The sequence below is a fragment of the Acomys russatus genome, chromosome 1 (genome assembly GCF_903995435.1).
Source record: "Acomys russatus chromosome 1, mAcoRus1.1, whole genome shotgun sequence".
NCBI classification, from domain to species: domain Eukaryota; kingdom Metazoa; phylum Chordata; class Mammalia; order Rodentia; family Muridae; genus Acomys; species Acomys russatus.
Window position 1 is genome coordinate 93068750 of NC_067137.1, and position 26895 is coordinate 93095644.

Below are 26895 nucleotides of genomic sequence, written 5' to 3' on the forward strand. Positions count from 1 at the left end.
AATACAAGTCGATTGTTAGTTGATCAACTCATGATCATGTCAAATTCTGGTATAATTTTATCACAGGAATATATATCCAAGGTTTAACAGATAGGTATAATTCTACAGATAGATAAACTAGATATGGTCTTCAAAAGCCTCAGAGACCTACAGAATATGGCACTTAAAAATGTTTTTATTCTTTGACAATAAGACAAGTTAACTCCTGACAGCACCTAGCCTACCTCAAAGAAGATGATGAGCATTGAAGAAACTCCTTGCAGAGATGGCTTCGAGTGTGGCAAACAAGCCACCAGATAAAAATGTCCTCTTGTCTGCCACAGGAAAAATTCTGCCTAAAATGGGCAAGCTTGGATATAGGCAGAGCTGACTGCCAGACTCTGCCAAGACAGGGTAAGCAAGTCCTTAATAGTTCCTGCTTCACAAATATGTCTGTCAGATATATTGGGCCAGAAGGCTGAAGATGATGCTCCAACATTATAGAGAGTTTTGAGTGACTATTCAGGCAACAAGCTGTCATTTTTTCTCCTTTTGGAAGCACTTCCTGTTTACTCCGGTAGTTAACTTTATTCCTTCTCAAGTCTCTGATGTGGTTGAAGACCAGATAGTCTTAAAATTAAGCTTAGTTGTTTAGGAGTTAAGAAGATACTTTTAGGTATAGACAGATTCTTTTAGGTTGATAGATTTGAGCTTTGATGGATATTGATTTAGTTCAAAACTTTAGACTCACCAAGATAAAACAGATATTTTCTTCAAGGTTACCAAATATCTTTTGACTAGACATTATGTGTGTAAGTCTTACCTATTGGTTTTTATAATTTTTCATAATTGTTCTTACTGTATATTTTAAAAATGGCCATTTAGACAGAAAAGGGGAATTGTTGGTCTGATGTATTTGATACTAATTAATAAAAGGCTGTCCCACCTGGGCAGGGCAAATGAGATAGGCGTAGCTAAGGTTCCTGGGCTTGAGGAGACAGAGAGAATCCTGGGAAGAAGAGAGACCTGAGGAAAAAAGAGGAGAAGGCGGCCAGCATGGATTAGGAGGAGGCCCAAATGAAGAACATTAGCAAGTATTTGGGATTATGGGTAGGAGGTAGGGTCCAAGTTAGTAGAAGCAGATGGCATGGGATTGAAGCAGGGATCCCATATCTGCCCCACTATGGAAAGTAGTTTAGAGGATTGATATCTGCCCTGCCCCAGGTTAACTAAGGCCATTTTAAAACATAACAGGTGTCCGTGTCTTGATTGGTTGCTAGCAGGTTAGAAAATATTGCCATAAAAATAATTATAGGCCTGATAATAAACATTATTAGGCCATAGTGGCAAATTAAACAACAACAGGTGTGGAGTTCAGTGGTAGACCTCTTGCCTAACACCCCTGAGGGGAAAAAAAGTAACATTATCATCACACTCAGGAGGATCAGTAAATTAAAGCCAGCCTGGAATAAACACTGAGACCCTGGCTCTTATCTCCAGCACTAAAACATTAAAATCATAATAGTAACACAGCCAACGTAATTGAATCGATCGGGTCAGGGGTAGAGCAGGGATAACCACTGTCAATAACTCTCAAAAGTATTTCCTATTCTAGTGTAGGGAAGCTCACCTAGCCAAGAGATATGTGCTCCTCACATGATGTCTATGTAAAATATAAAGCCTGGAGTTTAGCAGGTTCAAATAATCTCCCGCCTCCTAACCTGAAAACCGACGTCCAAGTGATGCAAATCACGGTGAAGCTGGAAACAAGAGCAGACCTGAAAACACGTCACTTCCAACCACTTCCCCCTTACAGAGATCTCTCAAGCAACAAGCCTTGCAAAAGGTACTCTGGGATCCGAAAGGGACCTGACCCTCTTAAGACATGTAACTGAGCATCTCCCAGCCATGGCTAACAACAATAACAACAATCTCTTCAATAATTTTTGGCCTCAGAGCTTACTCTTAAGCATCCCCGTTCCAACCCCCTGTTCAGGATCATCCAGTGTTCAGCAAGTGAGACAATTTCTATTCAGTGGGAAGTCTCATGTTAGGAATCTTCTCCACTAACAAATATGGGGAAAGCTTTACTTATGAATTGTCCCGGGAGATGAAATCAAATGTTGTGGGATGTGTTATGATGCTGGAAAAAAATCATGAGAATCTAAGATCTTGAGAAGATATATATCTTAGTGATCTCAACATCTTAGAGGTAACAATTTTTTGAAACCATAACCAAGTAATCATCAAACTGCCCCAGCAAGAGCTCATCTCTGTACCTTCAGCAACTCCATGCCTTTACCACTGAACCCCCACATCCTTTATCTCCTGCAGACAAAACTCAAGTATCTATGTCCACACTGACGCAGGAACTACTTGCCATTTTTCATTCTTAGAAACAACACAAGCTGCTAGAGATGAGGGGTACTCATCAGCGTGTCCTCAGGGAGCTTCTGTCAGGTCGGACTTGGTTTTTCGTGGGCGCTTTGGTAAAGACGCTCTGTCGTGGGAGCTTTTGAAGAACCTGTGATGGGACCTTTTGCCTCTGAAAACCTTTCATAATGAGGCTTTAAAAGGTTCTGTTACTAATGGTAAAATGACCTTCTACCCTTACGCTTGCGATGTGAGACTTTTCTTTTAGTCCTAAGGCTTAAAAGAAGACCCAACTGCTATCATCACCACCCCTAATTAAATGTATGATATTCTTTGAATCAAGGATCATCAAGACTATGCCCCATGGACCAGCCCGATTTTGCAAAGGCTTCTTTTGAAACACAGCCACGCCCATTCGTGTGCATATTGTGCACAGCCCCCAGAGTAGGACAGCTCCAACAGACACCTGACCCACAGAACCTAAGCTGTTTATTATTGAGGCCTATATAGGAAGAGCATGTGAGTGTCTATTATAAACAGGGAAATAAACTGCTTATTCAGAGTCACCTCTTCCCCAGCAAAACAAAATGAGACATGGCTCATCCCAGGAGGTAATGTTTGAAAATTTAAGAGTTGATCCAACACTCTTACAAGCACCCTCTCTAATGGATGCACATAGGACCTAAAGTGGTTATGAGACAAAGAATTTAAATAACAAAGATTCTGGAAGAATCTGTACCTATAGATCTATCTACACACACACACACACACACACACACACACACACACACACACACACACACATACACACACACACACACACCCTGCAAACACAAGAGGGAGGCAAGATTTTATTCAAAGTTCTGAATTTCAATTTTCTGGTTTGGGGATGAAACTTGAATTCAAGTTCTAGTCACACGGAACGACACGGAGGTCTTAGAAAAAAGGGAATGTGATATGATGGGTGACTCGCTAGTCAGCAATAGTAATGCAAATACGAACCTCTGTAAACTGCATGCCCTTGCCCAGAGCTTTACAGAGAGCGTCTTCCATGGATGTGCAGGGAAAAGGGAGCAGATACTGAAGTATTTTCTGCTGGAAACATACCCCAAATCCCTGGTGTCCGGAACAATGATGGCACAGCTCTACCCAGAGACCACCCAAGCACCCTTTCCTACCACAGAACTCTAAGGCAGGATACACTACCTGCATCCCAGGGCTAATATGCGAATCTCCTGCTCAGTTTCAACCTTACCCAGACCTCTAAATTCAAAACCATCAAAACACATTCCAAGTACATCCTATACATAGTCACATTTGGCTTAGCCCCCGCCGAGGTGATCTTCAGTGTTGGTTTTTCATCTACTACCAAACATTTTCAATGGAGAGATCTCGCCAAACTATTTACAATTTCGCTTCTCTTGAAAAGCCAGAAGACAGTCGAGCATACGATTCCATTAGTAAAGTGCTTGCCGTGCAAACATGAGTCTATAAAAGCAGGACATAGTGGCACACGCCTGTAGTCCCAGTGCTGAAGATGGAGAGACAAGAGGATTCTCCAGGGCTTGCTGGGCAGCCAGTGAGCTCCAGAGTCACTGAGACACCTTGCCTCAAAACATAAAGTGGAGAAGCTGTTGAGGAAGACACCAAACATTGACCTTTGTCCTACACACACACACACACACACACACACACACACACACACACATACCACCACCACCACCACCACCACCACCACCCACATACATACACACACACCCTCCAACCCTCCAACATACCATAACACACACACCCTTCCCCCATCCCAACATATAACACACACACACACAAGCATACATGCCCCCCACATACATATACACACACATGCATACATGCATGTATAACACACACATGCACATACCTCCCCGTCCCTCCTACATACTTCACACACACAGACACACAAGCATCCATACCCCCCTACACACATACATGCACGCACGCATACCGCCAACCCACCCCATGCACACATGCATGGCTGGAAAACCTGAGAACTCTGAGCATTCATTCCTTCACCCAGCATCTTTTAAGTAGCAGCTGCCCCGTGCAGACACAGTGCTCTCGGCCCTACACACTCTTGTCCCTGTGACCTGAGGCTGAGCACCAAGATGTGTTCCCCTTCTCCTTAGCACTGTCATTTTTCTCACACCTCACCTGGTTGACTTACTGAAGACATCTGCTCTGCAGCCAAGTGAGCGTCCGCTCTCCTTCTGACCCATTATAGCAAGCGATGCGCTTGGACTTCAACCCACCTGCTAATCCTTTATAGTGACTACTGTGCTTTCAAGTGGAAGAGGAAAGTGATCTTCTCTTTCTCTTTCTCTTTCTCTTTCTCTTTCTCTTTCTCAGGCTCACATATACATCTTCCTCCTCCCTCTTGTCAGTGAACATCTATGGACACAAAGCACCTGCATTCCTAGCCAACAAGTCAACATCAGTTGCTTGAAAACAACACCCACTGCCTTCATGACCTGAGGCACCTTAATATCCTGAGCATCTTCCATCTCTGGTCATTTACATTGACACAACAACTCAAGGGCAACCCCTGCATCCCAATAAGCATCACCATGACAGTAACCCCTTAGTCATAAAGACACACCTACTAGGAAGAGACTGTCTACCCATCTGACTCGAAATACACTTTTTCTAGAATACAAACTAGAGGGGCTTCCATTGAAACCCCTTCTCTCTAGGAAATATGTTTAACCGCCCAGGTTACCTACGACTCGGTTAGTGATATGTAATAAATGTGTGATATCTGCTTTATACTCCAAGTATTGACAAACAGATGAATGGATAAGCACTATGTGCTTTATACATACGTTCAACCCCAAAAAGAGGGAAATGTCATGACTAGCATAGACTCTCCTTGAAGATCTTATGCAAAATGAAGTAAGTCAGTGGCCAAAGGACAAGAATTGCATGAGTCCATTTATTCAGAAATATGTGAGGTAGTCAGATCCCCAGAGTCACAGAATAAAGTGATGGCACCAAACACTATTGTTGTCCCTGTGACCAGGGGCTGGGGAGGAGAGTTGGTGTTCAAAGGGGATGTTTCAGCAGGAGATGAAATTGTTCTAGAGGTGGGACAGAGATCATTCCTCAATGACCTGAACATATTTTTGCCATAGAACTGTACACTTAGTGATTAACGTCATGGGCTTTATCTTTGGAATATTTTACCACAATGTAATGGAGAAGGGCGAGGAAGATGGCTCAGTAGGGTGTGTTTTGTCATGCAAGCCTAAGAACCTGAGTTCAGGACCCGGCATGCACATGAAAAGCCAGGAGCAACAGTAGCGCATCTGCAAACCTAGTGCTGGTGGGGAGTCGGGGACAGAGATAACCAGGACCCCACAGCTCACAGCTGTCAAGATCTGGGTTCAGTGAATGGTCATGTCTCAAAAACTAAGATGGAAGTGACATAGAAAAACATCAACACCAACTTCTAGCCTACATGCACACACAAATAAATATACATGCACACATGTATGCGTGCATGTACACACACATACAAATACAAAATTCAAAAGGCCATATGGTGGTGTTAAGGACAGTAACATATTTGGGGTGGGAAACAACCTCCTTTTTGGTACTTAAAAAACTTAAGAAGTTCAAAGTGGAAGTTGCATGTGACCGTCAATCTAAAAGAAGGTTAAAAACCCAATGGCAATAGCACTGAAATGTCACACTCCAGCTCCACCTGGCCCCAATGGGAGCAAGGCCAATGCTCAGAGGAAAACATCTGGCTTGGCAGGCTAACCCAGATGACCCTTCAGACAGCATCCCTCTTCACCTTTAGGAAAACTCTATCCCAGGGGGTCCACCTAACAGCTTGCACAGCTGCCAGTTTGGGGAGCCCAACTCAACAGTACCTTTCAGGCAATAAAAAAAAAATGGTAACCTCAAGCCTTCCAAGCATATCCTCAATCTCTCATATTTCTGCAAACCTTCTTGGCTGCAGAACAGTGGCAACATTTGCTTTTCCACATAACCAGGATTTCAATAAGTCTGCTTTGGCCATGGAAGGGAAGATGAAGTGGGACCAGGGTGGGGGGCACAGGACGGGCGGCAGCAGGGGGGAGACCAACTCTGAGCTGAGAATAAATGTAGCATCGACATCAGGTATTTCTCACTTTTGATGCTCCTACCTGGCATTCAAGCCAGTGGCAACTGCTGTCCCAGAATGTACTTCTAAATAAAACAAATCTCAGCAAGCAAGGGAGGTGAGTCCTTGCAAGAGTTCTTTGTTGTAAGTCACTCCTGCAGGTCAAGGATGATAAGCAAATCTTACAGATGTTATAAGACCATTGGAAACAGTCTTTTATTTAACAGAAACGTACACATACCTCACCCAACCCCTACATTATTGCAAAGCTTTATCACAATTCTACACATATTATAACTTATGGGTGTGGGTTGGAGAACAGATTATTATTATAATTAACATTTTTGACAAGGGACGTTTTCTATCAGAAAATGATAGAAAGACACTCTTGGTGACACTGCCCCCGCCTCCTTCTCTCGAGTGGGAAACCTGAAGGGCCTAATGGAAACTCTGCCTGCCTCCCCTTCCCCCTTCAATGGCAGGTGAGATTTAGTCTTGGAGTAGGACATATCAGTAATACTGTGGCTCTATGACCTTTGCTGACCCAGCCTTAAATCATGTCCATGTCGTCCATGGCTCTGCTCTGGACATGTAAAAGACAAGCTAAGTGGAACCCAGTGGCCCAGAGAGTCAGCTGACCTCCTGAGCTGGTTCAAACATGCAATGCCGAATTCCATTTCATCGGCCATAACAGCCACAAAGGACACACATAGAACACTTGCCTTCCCCCTTCTCCCCACAAATGACTGAGTTTCAAGTTCCTATCTCTTAAGCCAACTCCCTAGTCTCCGGAGCAAGTCTCGGTTCTCAGGGCCCTGAAGTCTGCTCAGTAGAGCTCCCCTTGCCAACTTGTTCTAGGAGCTGTCAGCTGACTGAGCCAAAGCCAACTCAGCTCTGCTTACTCCTGGCTGTTTGGGTTTTTTTGTTGTTGTTGTTTCGTTTTGTTTTGGGTTTTTTTGTTTGTTTGTTTGTTTGTTTGTTTCTTCGTTTAATTATTTTAAACAAAATAATTTGTTTGAATCTGTTGAACTTTGCAGCAATGCATTCAGTTGGTGGGTAGAGTTCCTTCCGGACGCATGCCTCATGAGATGAGATGGGTAGGCTGTAGCTTTAATTTCAGATCAATGGGTTACATCTGAGGGGAGGGGCAGCTGGGAAGGGGTTACACTGCTGGTTTGGGGCTAGTTTATTTCAGTCAGATCCTAACACGTAATTAATGTCAACAATACTTTGCAGTGGGCTTTGGAAGAAGAACTGACCACCCCTCACTTACCACATCCAACTCACAGAAATAAAAACATACCTAAAGCACATACACGAACGGCTTTCTTAAAAGCCTGAGAGAGCAGAGTTGATCTTTATTTCCTTATTTAAAATGTGGGGTACTTTTCCTTGGAGTCAATATGACACCTTTATTTTACAGTAAGCACTCTTTTGATTTCAGGTCTTCACAAAATTGCCTTTTTTTTTTACACCTTTGAAGTAGAAGGTACTTTAAACAAAAATACTGTGCAATTTCAGCACTTTTTTCTTTTAAATATTGAAATAAATAAAATAGTTCACTTTTATTTTTGTCTTTGTCAGTTTATGTTGTTGTTTCTTTGCAGAACAATCTCCAGTCCGGGCTGGCTCTTTCTCACAGGCATTCCAGGCAAAGGCAATGAAGAATTTTTAAAGGGGGCGAAAAAAGATAAAATCTTCTTATTGCACAAACTTGAGCCATTTCTGAAACTTGGCCGAGCTGAGTGAGAGACACTGGAGGCTTTTCTGTCCAATCCCTGCTGACTCCAGTATTAGCTGAAATTCACACTCAGGAAGGGCAGGGCAAGAGAGGAGGAGGAGGCTTGTCATCTGCATTCTCTTCACCTTCTTCAGGAATGGCTTGCTTGAAGGATGCGCAGTTCCTGGGTCACAGAGTGAACTGCAGAGGGAAAGGCAACAAGAGATAAAAAAAACAACAGCAGGGAACAGCTACCTAAGAAAGAAAGATTAAAATTAAGGATGAGGGTAGGGGATGAAAATGGAATGAATTGAAATAAAAGAAAACCACCAATTAGTGATGGAGCTAAAAAGCCATAGCTTTGGACAATGAAAACCAGGCTTGGCTCTCTGGTGTCTCGGACATCAACAACGTGAAATCAGCCAGCAACGGGGCAGGGTAACCACTGGATGGCCCAGAGAACACAGAAGATAAAAATGGGTGTACCCAAAAGCGGGGAGGAAACCCAACGATTTCTACATGGAAACCAAACAAACCAAAACTTTTCAAAGTTAAAACATTCCAGAAAAGACCATTATGAAATCATGTCTTCCAATCACCTACGTGGAAATAAGTCATTCTGAGGTATAAGAACAGCCACAGATAAGCCCAGACACTGTCCCATCTGGCCCATGACCAAAAACAAAAACAAAAAACAAAAAAACATGACTTTATACATACATGCATCTTCACCTCCAACCCTGGCCAAGTGATAAAGAGTGTCACAATTACTCAGAGAGAAACCAAACCACAGGGTGCCCTCCAGCCCTCTACTAGGCCAGTGATGCCAGGGGTCGGCTCTGTACTGGTAACACTTCAAAACAGGTAGGAAGGATGCCAGCTAGGTACAGGTTTTACTTCTAGCTGAAATGGAGCCACAAAGCTATTTGTCTTTAGCATGAGGCAGTCAATATGAGGAGCAAGCAATAACACCAAGTGCTTGTATTTCCCCTCAGGTGCGGTTTGTGAGGGCACAGAAGGAATGTCAGTGGATAGTGCCCACAAAGCTGTGAGTTCTGCGTGGAGGGAAGAATTAAGGCAGAAGAAGCCTAAATGGAAAATGACCAGGGCAGAGAGAGTAAGGTTGAAAACCAAATATCTCCACCTCCTCTGTGTTTAAAATCCTCTGTCTGCCAAGCTGCTCCATCTGGTCAACCCAAGACATCATCCCCTGGCCAGGTGCAGAGTCCACAAGGAAATATGTTTCCAAAACGGACTCTATATACATCCATATTTTCAAAGGGAAACTGAAAAAGTCCACATTTCTAGGCCCGCCAAGCCTCCATGTACATCTCTTTCTGTTCCTTCCATCCGCTCCATCCTACTCCACACAGCCACACTTCTCTGAGCTGATGGTTTGGTGCCGCCTGACTAGCTGCTCTCTTTTCCTGTTCTTCAACTCAACTAGTGCCATGTGACTCCAGCCCTTTCACTTGAAATATAAGCCAGGGTGAACTTTCTTCTGACTTTCCCAGGTTGCCTGTCATTTGTCTGCTCATTGGATATTGGTCATGATTTTATCCCCTGGAAGAGTCTTTTTGTCCCTCCTCCAGTGGTCCTGACCCCTGAGGACAGATGGCCCCTGCCACTTTGTCAGAGTTCATATCATAACCAAACTCAGGGCATTTTAGTTTCTGTAAATATCTACCTTTCATCCATCCACCAACACCACACACACACACACACACACACACACACACACACACACACACTTTTGAGTTTGCGCTTTTGGCATTCATTTCCCTCCCATTTATTTTGGCTAAGTCAACAACATGCTACGGAAAATGCCACACTATTCTTGGTCTCCTACTCTCAGCCCCTCCAAAGCAGCTTAGCTTGGCATCTTTACCCACACTGACGGCTCTCCACCATCTTCACCTTTCACATCCTCATCCTCTCTCCTTTCTCCCTCTCTACCACCAATTCACCGTCCTCCAACTCTCAACATTTCTTTCTGCCCTGACCAGGGGATGCTGCTTCTGAAGACAGTTTCTCTACCATCCCATGAGAAATATTAGTCAAGTAGCCAATGTGTACAGAATAAGATTTCAGGGTGTCTCCACTAATTATCTCAGAAGCATGGCTAAGTTCTCTCTTTATTTCATTATGTTATGGTGGTGTTGGGTATTATCTGGCAGGATGTCACCCTTGCCCTCAGGAACACACACACACACACACACACACACACACACACACACACACACCATCACTGGAGGACAAAGACCACCGGTAAGAATAATATATGACAACACAACCTTTGAACATTCTTCCATGTTATTTTTGCCATTTTGCATGGATCGAGTTGTGATTCCCGGCTTTGCTTTTAATCCAGCTCTACCTCCATCCTTTCTGACAGCAAACCTGCAGCCTAAAGAACAGCAGTCTCTCTGGAGCTGGTTGGTCTGGAGGGCTCCCTCTAAGAAAGTCTCCCTGGCGACTGTGAGGGGCAGCAAAAGACATCACATACCACCCTATGAGAGGCCCCTTGCATCCTGAGGATTGGTGGCTATCTGGTCTCACTCTCCCCAATTGGTTGCAAGTAATTCTATTGGCCAATTAGTCCCAGTTTCACTGTATCTTGGCTTTACAGTGCATACTACCTTACATGGTCCTCAGTTCCTAGTCACCAAATGAAGAAAGGCACAGCTGAATAAAAGGGCTATCATCTAAGATCTATGAATGTACTAGCTGGAAACTTCAGCTGATAGGCCAAATGTATTTCTCACCAGCAAAGGGCTAAATCAGTCATGGGCCTCCTGGATAACAATGCACTGAGAAGGATACAACCTCCTCTTTATATCAACTTTACCGAAAATGCACAGCCTCGTTTACATCATTAGGGGATGGCACAGAAACGTAAAGGAAATGGCTATGAAACGATTAGCTGACACACTACAAAAGCCAAGCGTCAAGGCTCAAAGCCCAAGGCAGAGGCTGGAACTTGTTAATCCAGGTCACAGAACTTTTGGAGGACAGGCTAGCTGGGTGTGATGTGTGATCCTGGATCAGAAAAATGGCATTACCAAGAGAATAGGCAGAATTTGAACTATGGCTGCAGCTTGTAGCGTTGTACCAAAACGAATTTCTGGTTGTGATTGGTAGAGCGTGGTTATTTGGAGGATCTGGGTGAAGGGCATATGGGACTTTTAAATTTAGTAACTTGGAAGTTTTTGATAAGTGTGAAGTTCTTAGGTGGCTTTTTGTTTGTTTGGTTTTTTTGGGGTTTTTTTTTTGGTTGTTGTTGTTGTTTTTTTGTTTTTTGTTTTTTTTTTTTTTAATGTTGTTGTTTGCTTGCTTTTTAAGTTTAGTCATTGATTGAAATCCAGGATTGAGATACTTCTGAACCTACTAAAGTTTTTTTTAACCTGTTTGTTTGTTTGTTTTTAAGCTAAACCAACGACTTCTTTTGTGTGGATGTGGGGGTGGGGAATGCAGGCGTGTGCATTACAAGCCATAGGGCAACCTCAGGAATCATTTCAAGGACAATGACTACTGTACTTGAGACTAGCCTGCCTGCAACTTACCTACAACACTAGGCTGGATGGTCAGCTAGCTTAAGGGTCTTCCTATCTTTTCCCTCACTCCTACCCCAGCACTAAGATTACAAGCATCTCTGGTTTTTTCTTTATTTTTTTGGTTTGTTTGGGGTTTTTTGTTTTTTTGGGGGGTCAGTTATGGGAATTTAGGTCTTCTATGCTATCTCCCCAGCCCTAGCTAATAAATCACCTCTAAAGGAGATCTTCCACCAATTTAATTATTTTAGAAGCCAAGCAACTAAAATGGCTTTTCCTTTATTGTTATTTTGGATAAATAGTAAGAAATCATTCTTATTGAGCATGCCAGCGTTGTGCGGTTCACTGCTGTAATGTCACAGGCTCTCCTGCACATGATCGAAATGGGGTTCCAAGTATTCACTCCCTGACACCACACCATCCAAACCCCAGGCACACAGGAATCCCCGTCCTAGTCCTTTCAGAAAGTTCATGGGATCTTGGGCATTGCTGCTTCTCAGCACAATTCTACTGTTTACTTCAGTGGTTCTCAACCTTCCTGATGCTGGACCCCTTAATACAGTTCCTCATGTTAAGGTGACCCCAACCATAAGATTATCCAGTTGCTACTTTTTAACTGTAATGTTGCTACTATCACAAATTGTAATGTAACTATCTGATATGTGGGTTGAGAACCACTAGGTTTTGTTGATTTGTGTTTGGTTTATATATTGAATACTCTTCTCAACCCAATGAAGATACAAAGCCCTTTAGCAAGTTTAAGTACATGTTCAAGATCACTTTCATCAGCTGTAAACAGGAGGCATATTAGAACAAAATTGATTAATTTTATTCCACCATGAAGGAAGAACCTCCAAACAGCCTTTAGTTCTCTCCCCAAGTAATGATCTCCTGTTCATTCCTGTTCCCTCCTGTTCCCTCAAGTGTTATCTAACGGCAGTATCAGACCAGCCCATTAGGTACATAGAGACACAAAGCAAGCAGGAAGGCTTAAAGGGATGCTATTGCTGTGAACATCATATATATATATATGTATATATATACATATATATTATTATTATTATTATTATTATTATTATTATTATTATTATTATTATTAAATCCTTCTCTCTAAAATACCAGCAGTAAATTTGATTGCTGACTTTAAGGTACCTTTAAAAACTTAAATGCATATTCCTCATTCCCAGTGCTGTGTTGATCTTACTCTCTGATCTCCTCATAGTCTTCGGAACAGGAAATGACGTCTTAGGTCGGGGTTGGAGCAAACATCAGATAGTCGCCTATTACAACAGTTACCTTTACATCGGCAGTTTCCCCCAGAGGAGTTGAATGTGGCACACAGTTCTGTGCCTTGGCTTCCCCCGTGCTGGGGCCTGGTCCTGAGAAAAACCAGGTGGCATTTCTGAAGTGTTCTGGTCCTGTCATCCCACAGGTGAGTGCGATTTCCTTTTCGTTCCAAAATGTTCATAGTGATTCTTAATCAAAACCTTCTAGTAGCTCAAACAACTCCTATAATTCACGAGGCCACAATATAAGTCCTTTTGTCCCCGTGAGGCACCCAGGGTGTGTTTAAAGATTATAGTTTATGTAGACAATGAGTTGCCAGCAATGCTCTGTACAAACCTTGGTCAGAATCAGAATTCTCCTCAATGAGATCTAGTCACTTATTCTTAAGCGGGTGAAATGCCCTTTTAGAAGATTGGCTTTTAAAGACACATTTACCTCAGGCATCCTTCACTTCAGCTGGAACTGAGTGAAGTCTAGAATGTGTAATTTTTGTTCCTTAACTAAGGCCAACTTGAGAGACAGCACCGACACAGGGCCTGCAGAAAGGCTCTAGAACCAGGCTGCTGGGTGGCGGGGGTGGGAGTCAAAAGTCAGGTTCCTCACTATGTGTGGGTCCTTGGGTGGGCTTCACCTCATTCCTAGGCCTCAGCTTCTTCACCTATAAACTGCCGTCATACAACCATTTATCCTGGGGCCTCATGATGGGAGTTAAGTGAAGAATTCTAAGGAAAGCACACAAAACAGAGCCCAGCACACACAAGCTCACTCTGCTCTCTAGAGGTGGGAGATGGAGACCTAATATCAACACCATCAGGTTTTCCAGGATCCGGGGCAGCCAGCTGCCTTCTCTTACGCCATCCTCTCCTATGCCTTCTTGCCAAAGCGCCGCCCTTAAAGCTTTAAGACACCTCCCTCTAAAGCGATGTCTGTTCCACTCACTCAAACTGTGCTCAGTGAACCTCTCCAGGTTGACTTTTCCTTGACTGAAAGGTGGAAAGATAGGAGTCTGGTCATCTTCCAGGTTCTGTCCAGTTCCTTTTTAGGTTTTCATTAAAGACCATGCATTCTGAGTTTGCTTATAGATAATGGTGATAGACAGAAGTGAGTCGTGATGCCCAAACATCGTGACGCGGCACCGCTGTGCTCACATTGGCTGTACGGGTGGAGAAGGATGACAGCTACTGTGCCTAACAGGAGAAACTGAAAAATTCAAACTAACCTAGTGAAGGAAATCAGAAAAGCAGTAGTCACTCTCAGATGCTGTCCTGGGGGTTAGCCTTGTTAGACAGCTCTAAACTATTGGTTCCTTATTAGAGGCACAGGTTAGACTCCTAATGTGACTTTTTTTTTAAATAATTTGTTTTAATTACATGGGTCTTAAATATCCCAAGTTCAAAGTCAAATTATCACTGATGATTCCAGGACCCTGAACAACTAGGCAAGACTTCAAATGGCTGTGTAAACTGAATTTACTAATTTTATTGACCTGGATGCTCATATACCATCAGCGACAGTCATAAGGCTATGAGCCCAGTATCTGAATCAAAGGAGGAAAGTACAGAGGTGGAATGCGGCAGCAAGAGCAGAGATCTACAGGAACTAGTGCGTGTGAGCATGCAGGAATATTACCACAGGGAAGGTCTATGACTCATTCCCGAAGAACAAGACCACATACAAATTAGGCTGATTATCCCCAAGGCAAGAACAAACATCCAGATAGGCTTATACCCATCTGAAACAGAAGAGGAGCAGTTGCTCTATCTTGGGCTACTAGGAAAACTCAAGAGATGTCCATTTGTAGGTGTGTCTATATGGCCTTACTTTTGCTGGGTTAGCTCATTATCTTATGAGTAGCCTAATTCAGGGAGTTCTACCCAAGTCAGGCTGTTGACGCAGGCCTCCTCTGATACTTACAAGCAGCCATTTGGCTAGGCAACCAGAAGAACCTCACAATGTGTGCTCATGGATGCTAATACACTGGCCATACTTTGTGGGAATTCAGAATCTTCAAAACAGTCCAGTCTGCTTAACCAGAGCTCTTTCATTTGGTTATTATTTGTTTGGTAGGTTGGTTGGTTTATTCTGTGTGTGTATGAGTGCAAGGGTGCAAGTGCTCCTGCGTGCTCCTCTGTGTCTGTGTGTGTACACAACATGCCATGGCGCACACGTGGCTATCAGAGAACAACTTACAAGAGTCATTCTCTCCTTCCACCATGTGGGTCCCACCGATCAAACCTGGGTTATCAGGCTTAGCTGCAAGTACCCTTGCCCACTAAGCCATCTTGCCAGTCCAGAGATCTTTAATTTAGACTCAGTTCCTTGGCTGTGAAACAGGTCCCCGGAGCCCAAAATGCCACCCTAGACATGCAGTACACTGTTCTCTGCCTCTTTATTCCTATCCAAGCCAACAGACTTCACCTCCACATTTAACCAAGGGAAAAGTCAGCCAAGCACTTCCCCAGCCACTTTCTCTTGCAGTTAAAGCCAAAAGCCAGAAGCCAGAAGCCAGAAGCCAGAAGCCAATGGAACTTGCCATTCTCTATATAGAGCCCTTGCCCCGCACCCAAGCCAGTATCAGCATGCACACACAGGCCAGAGTCTCCATTCACCACCCCAGCACCACAAAGGGAGGACCCCAAAACACAAAAGAGCAAGCTTAGAAGAACCAAAGAAAAGAAATAAACAAGGGAGAAAAAGAAAAAAAAAGAAGAGGGGGAAAAAAAACTATGATGGTTTTGCACTCATTGTGAGATAATTCAGCCAGGACATACCTGTTTAAGCAGGGCCTCCCAGCTGCTCTGTTCTCAGGGACTGCCAATGGGACAGTCTTCTCTATCCCTGAGGCCTCAGGACCAAGTGATGCTTTGGTTTATTTCAGGAAATGCTATTGGAAAGATAAAACAACGTGCCTAGCAGGCACTATAAAAAAAAAAAAGTAGAAGAAATACAGAAGACGGCATCATCCAGTGGGCGGCTACATGTTTTCACACAAGGGCGAAGGGAGGGGAGATACACTGTACAGTATCTCTTGTCCTTCCAGGGATGCCCCGGCCTCAGTTGCTCTGTCAGAGTGAGCGGAGCCTGTGATCTGCTGACATTCCATTCTGTGTTTTCAGAAGCTGATCTTTGCCAGGAGGAAAGTGAGGAAAACCCAGCAACAAGGAAAGAGGAGAGGAGCCGAGGGAGGCAGCCACTGCTGGTCAGGGCCAGCGCTGGAGGAAGGCCAGTTGTTAAGTGGCCCCAGCCTTCTCTGGGATGGTTGCCATTTCTCACAAGCAGAAAGGTCATGGAGGAGACATGCAGAGGGGTCTGCTCTCTGGAGTCACCAACTGCCATTGAGGAAATCCTATGCGCGCGCACACACACACACACACACACACACACACACTGGCTTGCCTCTAAACAAGAGATTACTTTCTTTGATTCTCATTCTCATTCTCTCTCTCTCTCTCTCTCTCTCTCTCTCTCTCTCTCTCTCTCTCTCTCTCTCTCTCTCTCTTCCCCCCCCCCATTGCATCTGAATCTAATAATAGCTATTATATATAAATAATAATTGTTAATGTTATTTGTTCTTTGTTTCCCAACTTCATGTTCTTCTTCTCTTGAGAACTAAGGAAATCAACTCTGCTCGTGTCAAAAAGATGCCCACCCCCCAGCAGAAGGAAAAATCCACCTAATTTCCTATTTCTGGGGGAAATAAACAGCCCACCATGATGCCATCTCTCCCCAGAGGAGACTCTCATCCTGCTCTTTTGTTGTTTTTGTTTTCAGTAGTTTGTGCTTCAGTTGTACTCAAAATAGGAGGATGTGAGGAGGGGAAGGGACACACGGAAGGTAGAAGGAAAAAAGCAAGGATAAAGGGAAACGCCCAAGTCGTCTTTCATTTAAAAATATATATCAGAACTAGAACAATGACCAGAGTCAGAGGGGGTGGCTAATTGGCCAGACAGTCTGTCCCATGTGATCAGCAGCTGCCTTTTTTATCTGCTGTGGGTGAACCCCGGCCACTGCGGCGTCCTCGACAGGAGCGAGGCTCTTCCAAATCGTCCTCATCAAAGCCGTAGAAAGTTGAGGTGTCACTTTCTGACGTGGAACCGAATAAGTCCTCCGTGGTACGTGCTGCAGCCGCTGCCTCCTTCTCCTTCCTGCCTTCTCCTCCCAAATGAGCTGACATGTATGATGAATATATCAGCACATGGGTTAAGCAACAGACAGCATCATTAATATTCTCATTACATCATCACAGTGTTATTCCTAACAGCAAGATAATAAGCCACCGTTACACTGTTACACTAGCCAGGTAAATCACATGATGGCAGGGATTTTGGACAAAGCACACATTTCCAGGAAGATCCCACTTCCTGGAAAAGGTCCCATTCCCTACCACAATACATGTGTCCACAGCTTCCAACAGCAAGAGATACACACATGATATCTCCTTTGGTCCGCTCGCACAGAGGCATAGGCTTACTCAGCCCTGCCCCACACAATGCTTTTGCTTGGTGGTTTTAAAGCCTTGTTGGCCTTTCTTTGTAGTTTCGGTTGACGTTTCTTTGAACAATGTTCGTCCGTTACTTTGACAGTCAGCTTTACCAAGGTATTACTGTCAGATAACCCATTCAAGGTGGTTAAGCCTCCATCCGTTTTATTTTTATTTTTACCCGCCTCTAATCCCATTCCTTGACAGCTCTTTCAATTCCACCCTGACGCCGTGTAGGTCATTTTCACCGAAAGCAAAGAGCAGTTGGAAAGTCTAAGTGGTAGCTCAGGAGAACTTCTCCCTTTCTTAAACCCTGAAGGGAATATTTGTGATGTCACACACCACAGCCACTAAACATGCCCAGGGCTTAGCTACTGTAGCAGACTCATCCTGTCCGCTTGAACTACTCAAGACACACTGAAAGGTGAAAAGGGGCTTTAAAAAAAAAATCCCAAAATCTGTAAAACTCAAGCTTAAATTTCCTTTCATACACTATTGGAACCCAATGCCATAGAGATGGTCCCTTCCATACCAGGGTCAGACAGGGCCTTTCTCCCAGCCAACAGAGCCAATAGGGAGCTGATCAGAGAAAAGCTGTCCTTCCAATCATATACCTGGGGAGGCCCCAGAGATGTAGCCACCCATCTGCCTCAGCAGCCGCACCCCCCTCCCCAAGAGCCTAATGCCACCTGTACATTAACTAGTTCAGGAACATTAGAGTCGGGTGTTAACAATGGCCCGCCCATTACAGTGAGAATAACTCTGGCACTGATAAATGGCATGTGAGGCACATAGCAGGCAGAACCAAGGAAAGAAATGTTGAGCAAAGGTTGTACGAAGAAAGGCTTCAAACAAAAAACCAGCATCCTACTCCTGATGCCCATGGATCAGTTGAAGTACCTCAACTTTTGTTGGAAAGAAAAGAGGGAAAGGACAGTGGTTTACAGTGAAACTCTAAAGCTGCCCTCTCTAACCCACCAAAACCTACTGTACCCCACAAGACCAGGTTTGGCGCACCATTCTGCCAAGTGGCCTTGCTTCTGATAGAATTGATGTCTGATTGCCTGATCTTAAAACAAATAAAAAGCACTGGATTGAGGTTCATTTTTTTAATTTTCTTTTTTAAAAAAATCTAAAAACCAGAGCTGTGTATCATAAGGGTTGTATCCTCCACATAAAAGTTCAATGTTAGATATCACATTTGGACCATAAATGAATTGACAGAATTGCACAAAGGAAGCTTCCCTGGCAGAGTCCTTGAAATTTAAATGTAAAGGGTCTTATGCCATGGACACTAAGCCTGTTTCCAATTATTGCTTTCCTACTCAAGGCTGTCCAGAGTCCTAAACAACCTTAGCTTCAAAACACATAAGAGCTAAAGGTAAGACTTAAGGGCACAACAGGGAAAACTGAGCCACTGCAGAAAAGTAAGATAAGGTCACTTTGTTCCTTCTCTTGGGACTGAGGCCGAAAATAACACTGGGATCAAAAAGTAAAAGAGGAAATGACCCTTCATGCTAGACCCAACCACCCAAAGTGTCTCGCCTATGGAAAGCAGCTGATGAAACTGCATCTGAAATAATCTCTCCTCCCTGCCTTGGGCTTTGTTCTAATTATGACATAGAAAAATGGGGGGGGGGGGGTAAACACCAAGCAACCACGATCGGGCAAAAATAATGATTTATCTACAACTGAAAACCAATCCACAGCCAAGTCTAACTCGTTTTAAGAATGAAGGAACAAAACCAAAAGTCTCTTTTTGATACCGTCGTCTTTGGATAGATTGAAGACGAAAAGAGTATGCAAGGTCAATTGCAGGTTGGTCCCAAGGATGCCTGCCCTTATGACTCCTTGATGTATAGGTAGCTCTGTTCTGTTTACATGGAAATATGGGATGAGCAGCCAATGGTGGTGGTAGGGTTATGCTGGTAGATAGGAGCCCAGCAATCTCTGAGCCCCACAGTTCAGGACGTTGCTTCTTCCCTGATTCTTGTGTTTCTATACTCTAGGGCTGTCCCAGGTATTTCCACAGAACAAACACACGTCACATGTTCATCATCCAGTATAAGCTAGCATGTTGCCTGGGATCTCCAGGGATCTCCGCTCCACCTCACTTTTGACCACAACGACACGTACAATGTAATGTCCACCCCATGGAGAGGCCAGACCTTCTCCTTTTCCTTCCCTGTGAGACCCACAGAATGGTTTTTGGGTCCTTAAGACCCAAAGAAGAAAAACATGAAAATGACCTGAAAACTCCTTTCCCATAGAAGTCATCATCATCATCATTTCACTCTCCTCCCCCTCCCCAACCACTGAGAGATGGCAAAACGGTCCAAGGAGTAGAGGCCTACAGCAGACAGTGCAGGAAGGGGCCCACACTCACCAGAGCGTCCACAGTCTGCACACGACACCAGCTCTTCAGGCCTTCCACTCTTCTTGTTCATGTTGGAGCCCCCCAAGCAGAAATCACAGTAGTTATTGGGAATGACTGTCCCGTCTGGTCCTTTCTGGGCTGTGGAAACATGAGAAATAATTCCAATTTTAGATTTAGAGCTACTGGAGTGGTCTCTTCCAGGAAGAACAGAAAGCTTTAAATGGAAGCTTTTGTTACGAGCTTTGGACAGGTTGGTGGTATTGGGCTAGGATCTGCTGTTTGCTTGTGTTTCGTTGATCCTTCTTGGTCCAGTGGTACACCCATCTTACAAGTCATTCGGTGTCATCTTTACAAGTTCTCCTAATTCAGTGTTTTTATAGACACCCCATTGTCCCTCTGTTTCCATCTATAAATAAACTACTCAGAATGGTATGAGTTATTAGTTATTAATCAGGGAGACCCCTGTTAACCCTGCAGAGACACCAAATCATCAGATGGAAACATTAAACAGTGACTGGAAGATGAGGATAGCCAACACCCAGGCTGAGCCTCTGACAAGTGTGTGCTTAGTCGGTGTCTGTGGCTAGTAACTTCTAGATAGCATGCTGGAGAGGTTCTTGAGGGCTCTTAATAAACATGTGCACAAGCGTCTGTTCTTAGCCTCAACTCTGAGGAGTGGAGACTCATTGGTCATGGAAAGCAACTAGGATAAGTTTGTCTGAAGACCCCAAGTGCCTAGCGTTAGTACTGGACACAGGCTGACCAGGCACTTAGCTCAGTCTCATGCCAGAGATGGTGACAGAAATGAGCCTAGGTGTAGGCGGAAGATCTTCACAAGTAATTGAACACAATAACTCCATAACCTACCCCTGCTGAATGTCAAAACAAATCAGAGCTTGGCTTGAAAACAGAGCCCTGTTTAACACATGCCTTTGAGGACCACAATCGTCCCAGTCACTAGGGGGCTGGTTGAAAGTCCTCAGACAGGTTCCTCGTGTGGGAGAATGCTTCCATTTTCTTATTCCTGTCTTCCTGTTGTAGACATTTCTTAGTATTCACACTGCCTGATTGCCACTAAAAAGAAAAGTCTCCCTGTTTGTGGAATCAGCCTTAACCACCAAAGTCTCTTCCTCCTTAGCATCCTCAGTGTCTGCAGCTATCTTTCAGTATTCACTGGCTAATGTTAATCTGGGTCCCGTAGGGTATGAATCTGTGAAGAGGAAGCAGATATGTGAGCAGAAATACTAGCCAGACAGTAAGTGATAAACGGATTCGCCTCCTTTAATACGATTCCCTCTGGCCTCTGCTTCCTCCATGCCTCTGCTTTGCCTCCAGGAATAGAAAACTTACCTGGGGAAGGCGGAAGACAAACGCTAGCAGAATTACATTACAGAGGGGTTAATCCATTTATCAGTTGCTATTTGAATTGTTTAATCAGTTTCTAAGTCACTGATTTCCATCTACAAGCAGGCAGTCAATCCTCTGCAAGGAAAGTGTTGGCTGTTTGGGGGGGGGGGGCAGAGGAATGGGCCACCCTCTCTGGTCTTAGGAGAATGGGCTTTCCTTCTGCAACCACTGGATCTCAAAGACATCTGCATAGCAAGCAGAGGGCTTTACAAATACTGGCCCAAGGCCTGCACATTTGCCAAAGTTCACACTGCCTGTGAAATATGCTTTGCCCACGCACTCTCCACCCTTTCTGCCTTCTTCTTCGACTGCCCTCTTCTCCATTTTTAGTACTTCCTAGAGAAAAATCTAAGTATGTTTATGAAGCAAATAAAAGCTTTCAGTTTCCTAGTCAAGAGATGCACTGAAGTCTATTAAGTATTAAAAATAAACTAGAGGAGGGATAATATTAAAGTGAGAAGCAAAGTTTCATGATTGAGTGACCTAGCTACAAAGTGTGCAGTGCTAATCCCATCTAAGGACCTTACCACTTATAAGAAAGAACCCGGGCGTAGTGGCGCATGCCTTTAATCCCAGCACTCGGGAGGCAGAGGCAGGTGGATCGCTGTGAGTTCAAGGCCAGCCTGGTCTACAAAGTGAGTCCAGGACAGCCAAGGCTACACAGAGAAACCCTATCTCAAAAAAGAAAAGAAAAAAAAAAGAACCCCATATATGCCATGCCCCCAAAAGTCTAAGGGTCCCAGCCTAATTCTGTCCTATATACACACAGACTTCCTGCAATATCAGATAGTCTTCCCCATTCTCAAAATACTTCTGTCACCAAAAAATCTGAATGCCCTCAATTCACTGTCTCCCCTGATGACATATAAATACGAAGAAGGAAAAATATAGACTAATAACTTCCAAACTATTTACATGTATTTTACATGAATTATTTACAGTGTTTACCAAAGGAACCACAGGCAGGATATCCTGTTGAATCAAGAGCTTCAGGTTATTCAGGTCTGTAATCCCAACTACTTGGGAGGTAGAGGCTAGAGAATCATAAGTTCAAGGCTTGTCAGAGGAGTCAAAGGCCAGCCTGGGCAACTCATGAAATCCTGTCTCAAAATGTAAAATAAAAATAGTCAAGAGAGGGCTGGGTGTATAGCTCACTAGGAGGACACTTGCCTGGCACACCTGGGATCCTAGTGTTAAAGAAGTTTCTGGTGGCAAGCTATCAGAGCAGTGTACCTATGCATACAGAAAGACCGAATGCCTGTATAATGGCAGTGAGGAAGGTACCATTGTGATAAGAGCGGGTGAGGCCATATTGTTGGTTTAGCAGTAGTCCAGTTTAGGAACGTGAGAGTGGGGGAGAGGGGATAGCTCAGTGTTAGGGCACCATGAGGCAGGGGAGGAGAGGGAGTGAGGAGGCAGTAATAGCCATGCTTTAATTTTGGTTGAGATCTTACTCTCTTCTTGCAGCAAAAAGCTCAGAGCATCCTTCCATCTCAGTAAAATGACAGGCTATGGGCTAACTGCAGGCACATTGGTTCTCTTAGGCATTTTGGTATTCAAGATTGGTTGGCGAGCGAGGTACTTTCATGGACCATCCCTGTTCCCTACCAGCAATGACCAGTCATGCCTCAGGGAGGGTACCAGGTTAGCATCACGATTACCTCTCTTGATTAACATGTACACCTGCCTCATAGAGTCACACCCAATTCCTTCAGACAGGTTCACTGGCCAGCATCTGCAGTACTGACTTGTGTACTGGAAATGGTGACCATCAATTTGTGGCTTGAATGGCTTTAAAAGGTGGCAAAGATGTAAGCAGGAGTCAGATGATACACCTGGGATCTTCACGTGCACAGAGCACGGTACCAGTTTTCCCTGTGGCAGAGAAATCGTTCATTGCTCTTGGTTAACTTCCTGACTCCTCAAAGAGATGGTCCATGTCCAAACAGATGGACTCACAAACAGCTCCCGGAGTATGCAAGAGTGGGTAGCCAAAGGTCCTGAATGCCTAGAAGAATGATGCTGTACACAACTATTAATGTGTTGAAAGGCTTGGTTTCCAAGGCAGCAGTATTCCAAGGGAGAACTCTAAGGGGAGTGACTGGACCATATGGGTTCTGACCTAATCAATGATCTACTCCAGTGATAATTTCACAATCCAAATCGATTTTTGGGAGTTAGTGGAACTGACTGGGTCAGTCACTGAGGATGTGTCTTAGAGGGGCATGTCACAGCCCTGGCACCCTCCTGTTAAGTTCCTCTGCTTCCTGACCATCCCAGGGTAGGAGGCTCTGCTCCACCATGCCCTCTCTGCCATGACTCTCTGCTCTACTCTGCGTCCCTGTAACCCTGGAAACACAGAATCTAGGAGCTGTTGGTTGAAACCTCTGAAACTTTGAACCAAAATAAATCTTTCCTCCTTTGGATTCTTTCTCTGGGTTATTTATCAGAGCAATGAAAGTCTGGCTGACACAGCCATTCCGAAAAGCACAAAACCATAATTCGTTACCTCTTGAGAAACGGTACCGGGTCATATCTACCCGCTTAGCCTCCCTGTGACTCGGCTTGCCAAGAAGGAAGAGAGCAGGTGTCAGCTTACAGCTACGATGGGGCTAGCTCTAGCGGCTGGCTTCCAAGCACATATTATTGCATTGGTTCCTACAGAACCTGTGCGAAGTAGGAGCTGTTTGAAAGATGAGGTAACCAAAATGCCAACAGATTAAGGTGCTGGGCTCCAGGTCTCGGCTACAAAAGAGGAAAGGGGGTCCTTCCCAGTTGTCTGTATCCCCAGACATTCACACTGCTCCGCTCCCAGGAGGTCTAGGAGCAAACACTTTCTGGCTGGACCCTGTACAGCAAGCAGCTCACAAATCTCTTTTGAGTCTATTTGATTCACCCAATATATTAATTATAAATCTTGAGGCAATAAAAATGATTTTGTTTGGCCCGCTGAAAGCAGAGATTCCTTCTGAACTTAAATTGAATGTCCCTGCCATGGTACTCCATCCAGGGTGACTCTGTGAAAACGCTTCTCTAGAGAACTCCAGAGACTCGTGAAGAGCACTAAGTCAGAGCTCACACTGTGGCTACAGTGGCCTATGGCCTGACCTAGCCACGAGCAATTTCCAGGCCCTGTACATGAGCTCACCATGAAAAGGACTTGTCTATCAGTAAGGGGCTTGCCCAGACCTTGCAAGTAGGATTTAAATAGAGTCTCTGCTTCTGCATATGGAAAATTGAGTCTCACTTTACAGAATAAGACAGTGGAGAGGACAAAGACGCCGGTGGTGTCCTGTTGCCGAGTGTCCACAATGATGGATTTGCTTTACCGTTGATTAATGTCCATGACGGAGCTCGTAGAAGAGATACAAGTAAGCTGCCAAGAAAAGAAAGTGAGCCCTGAGAGTTTGGGAATTTCCCTGGGGGAGATAGCTCAAGAACACCTCAAGGGAATAAACAAGTAGGGCTCAGGGACAAAGCTCATGAAGGAATGCAGGGGAGACAACCCAAGTGAGAGAGGACATTCAAGTAACTCAGAGCAAGAATAAGGAAAAAGAAACAAGTATCTACCCTACATGACCAACATATGCTATGTCACTGGTTCTTATGGACCAGTGTGGAGTACAAATCAAAAGATGAAGTAACCAAAATTCAAAGAGTCTAGCCACCATGCTCAAAGAAGTGAGAACAGGCATGCTAAGGGGACATTAGTACGGTTAAATCATGGTTTATACCAAATTCATGACAGGGCTGCCTTTCCCTCCTGTTAGTGCCACCCCCACTGCGATGTACCTGTCACTCAAGAAGACAGTGACTGGTGGAACAGTCTGACCACCACCAGTTAGCTCCCTCTGGATCTCTAGAGAGATTAGAACTATACCCCAGGCATGCCGGGGAAAAGGAAGCAGGCCAGAAGTTGATGCTTCTTCCTGGCACATGCACAAAGGCACGGCCTCCCATTCTGGCAGATGCTCAGGCTGCCTGCCAGGACCTGGTGTGCACAAGCACGAGGCCATGGTCCATGCTCTCCAGCCCCCCCCGTTGTGCAGCTGTTTGTCCAGAGCCTGCTTGGTTGGTGCATATAACACCTGGAAAAATGGGAGCCATAAGCAGAGCCCTCCAGGAAGAGATGTGCCTCTCCTAACCCCTCTCACTTGTTCCCCCACCACCCTCCATGGCTGACAGTTCCTGTGTCCCTCTACAGGTCTGACATGTTTCCATGGCAACCGGAATCCTGGGCTCCAGCAGCCTCTGCTCTTGCCACCTGTTATTACTTCATCTCTCAAGTGTAAAGCATGTTAGCCTGGTACCACTTGGCTGTGCAGGCGCATCTTTAGAAGACAGAGTAAAGAAAAAGGGGGAGTGGGAGAGAAGATGTGCAGAAAGGCTGCCCCAGGCTGCGGAAGACACAGCGGACAGGATAGGCTGGAGGAAGCAGCTTCGGAGAGAGGGAGGGTGAGGAGGCAGAGCATAACCCAGTGTGCCTTCCCTTCAGAATCAGTGAGCAGGCCTCAGCTGGAGGCCACTGCCACATCCACTACCTTCTCCCAACCTTTAACGAGGGCTGTGGGAGGGGCAGGGAAGCAAGCGGCAAAAAAAAAAAAACCGGGAAGGGAAGGCAGCTGGGCAGAGACAGAAGCAGCCCAACATGAACCAGAGCCAGGAGAGGGTTAAAAGTGGTGTGATCAAGACTGTGAGGAAGGCTGGACCAGAGGGCAAGCTGAGCATCAAAGCCTCGATAAATGGCCTTAATTCTCATGCTCGCGCTCACCCGACTCCTTACGTGTTTACTCATATAAATTATCCCCAAGACCTGCCACCTTTTTTCACTGCTCCCCTAGAATTGATGAAAAAATAAATCCCTCAGATCCAAGGAATAAAAACGTGTTGGGATTCCATGCAGGCCAGTCCGTGGCCCCCGCTTTCTGGAAAGCAAACAATGCCGTTCACCCTGGGTGCAGAAAAACAGAGGATCCAGGAGCTCCTTGGGGAAGTGGACATCAAGGTCCACTCACCACATGACCATTAGGCCATCAAGAGTCCTCTGCCCCTGTCACTCAGCCACTGAGCGCTGAGAACAATTACAATGTGAGTGGAGGATAAGGCTGGAGAGGAGGCCGCCCATGTGGACTGGCCATGACAAAGAGGTTAGTGTGTATGGAGAACGGAAGACCCGGGGCTGATTTAATAAGTCTTGGAGTTTACAGACGAGCCTGATAAGTTGCCACACTCCATATCGCCAAGGACAACAGGAGACAAAGTGAGCTGGAAGGCAGCACATGCCACAGGGAGGCTGGACGGACGGTCCTGAGGAGGTAAAGGCAGGGTGGAGGGATGGCATCTCTGAGGAGGCCTCTGCACACATGGGGAGGTCCCTAGGAACCAGTGCGCATGCCTGTCTGGAGCACGCAGTGTGTTAGAGGACTATTTAACGTCCTTTGTGTCCATTACTTGAGGATTAGACTAGTGTAGAAGAAAAGACAGAAAGGGGAATTTATCCCAACCCAAAGGGACGCAGGCTTTCATCTTTTCATGTTTGTGTCTCTCTCCCAATTAGCCAGGATCTCCCTGAGGGCA

The 26895-nt window shown here is 44.9% G+C and overlaps 1 protein-coding gene across 3 annotated transcripts in view; it reads right to left on the bottom strand.

Moving 5' to 3' along the window:
* The window catches only part of Dpf3 (double PHD fingers 3), a 277997-nt gene that overhangs the window by 38521 nt on the left and 212581 nt on the right, over positions 1 to 26895 (bottom strand). The window contains exons 8-10 of one of the 3 annotated variants that reach the window (XR_007830923.1): positions 19921 to 20049; positions 15826 to 17221; positions 7539 to 8417 (exon numbers count right to left, since the gene is read on the bottom strand). Coding sequence is in view for 2 of the 3 variants with exons in the window: in XM_051148689.1 (XP_051004646.1) it covers positions 8368 to 8417; positions 19921 to 20049 (179 nt within the window). In the remaining variant the exon portion in view is untranslated. Of the gene's footprint in view, positions 1 to 7538; positions 8418 to 15825; positions 17222 to 19920; positions 20050 to 26895 lie in introns of those variants that run through there. The other 2 variants (XM_051148689.1, XM_051148677.1) reach the window with 2 other exon arrangements.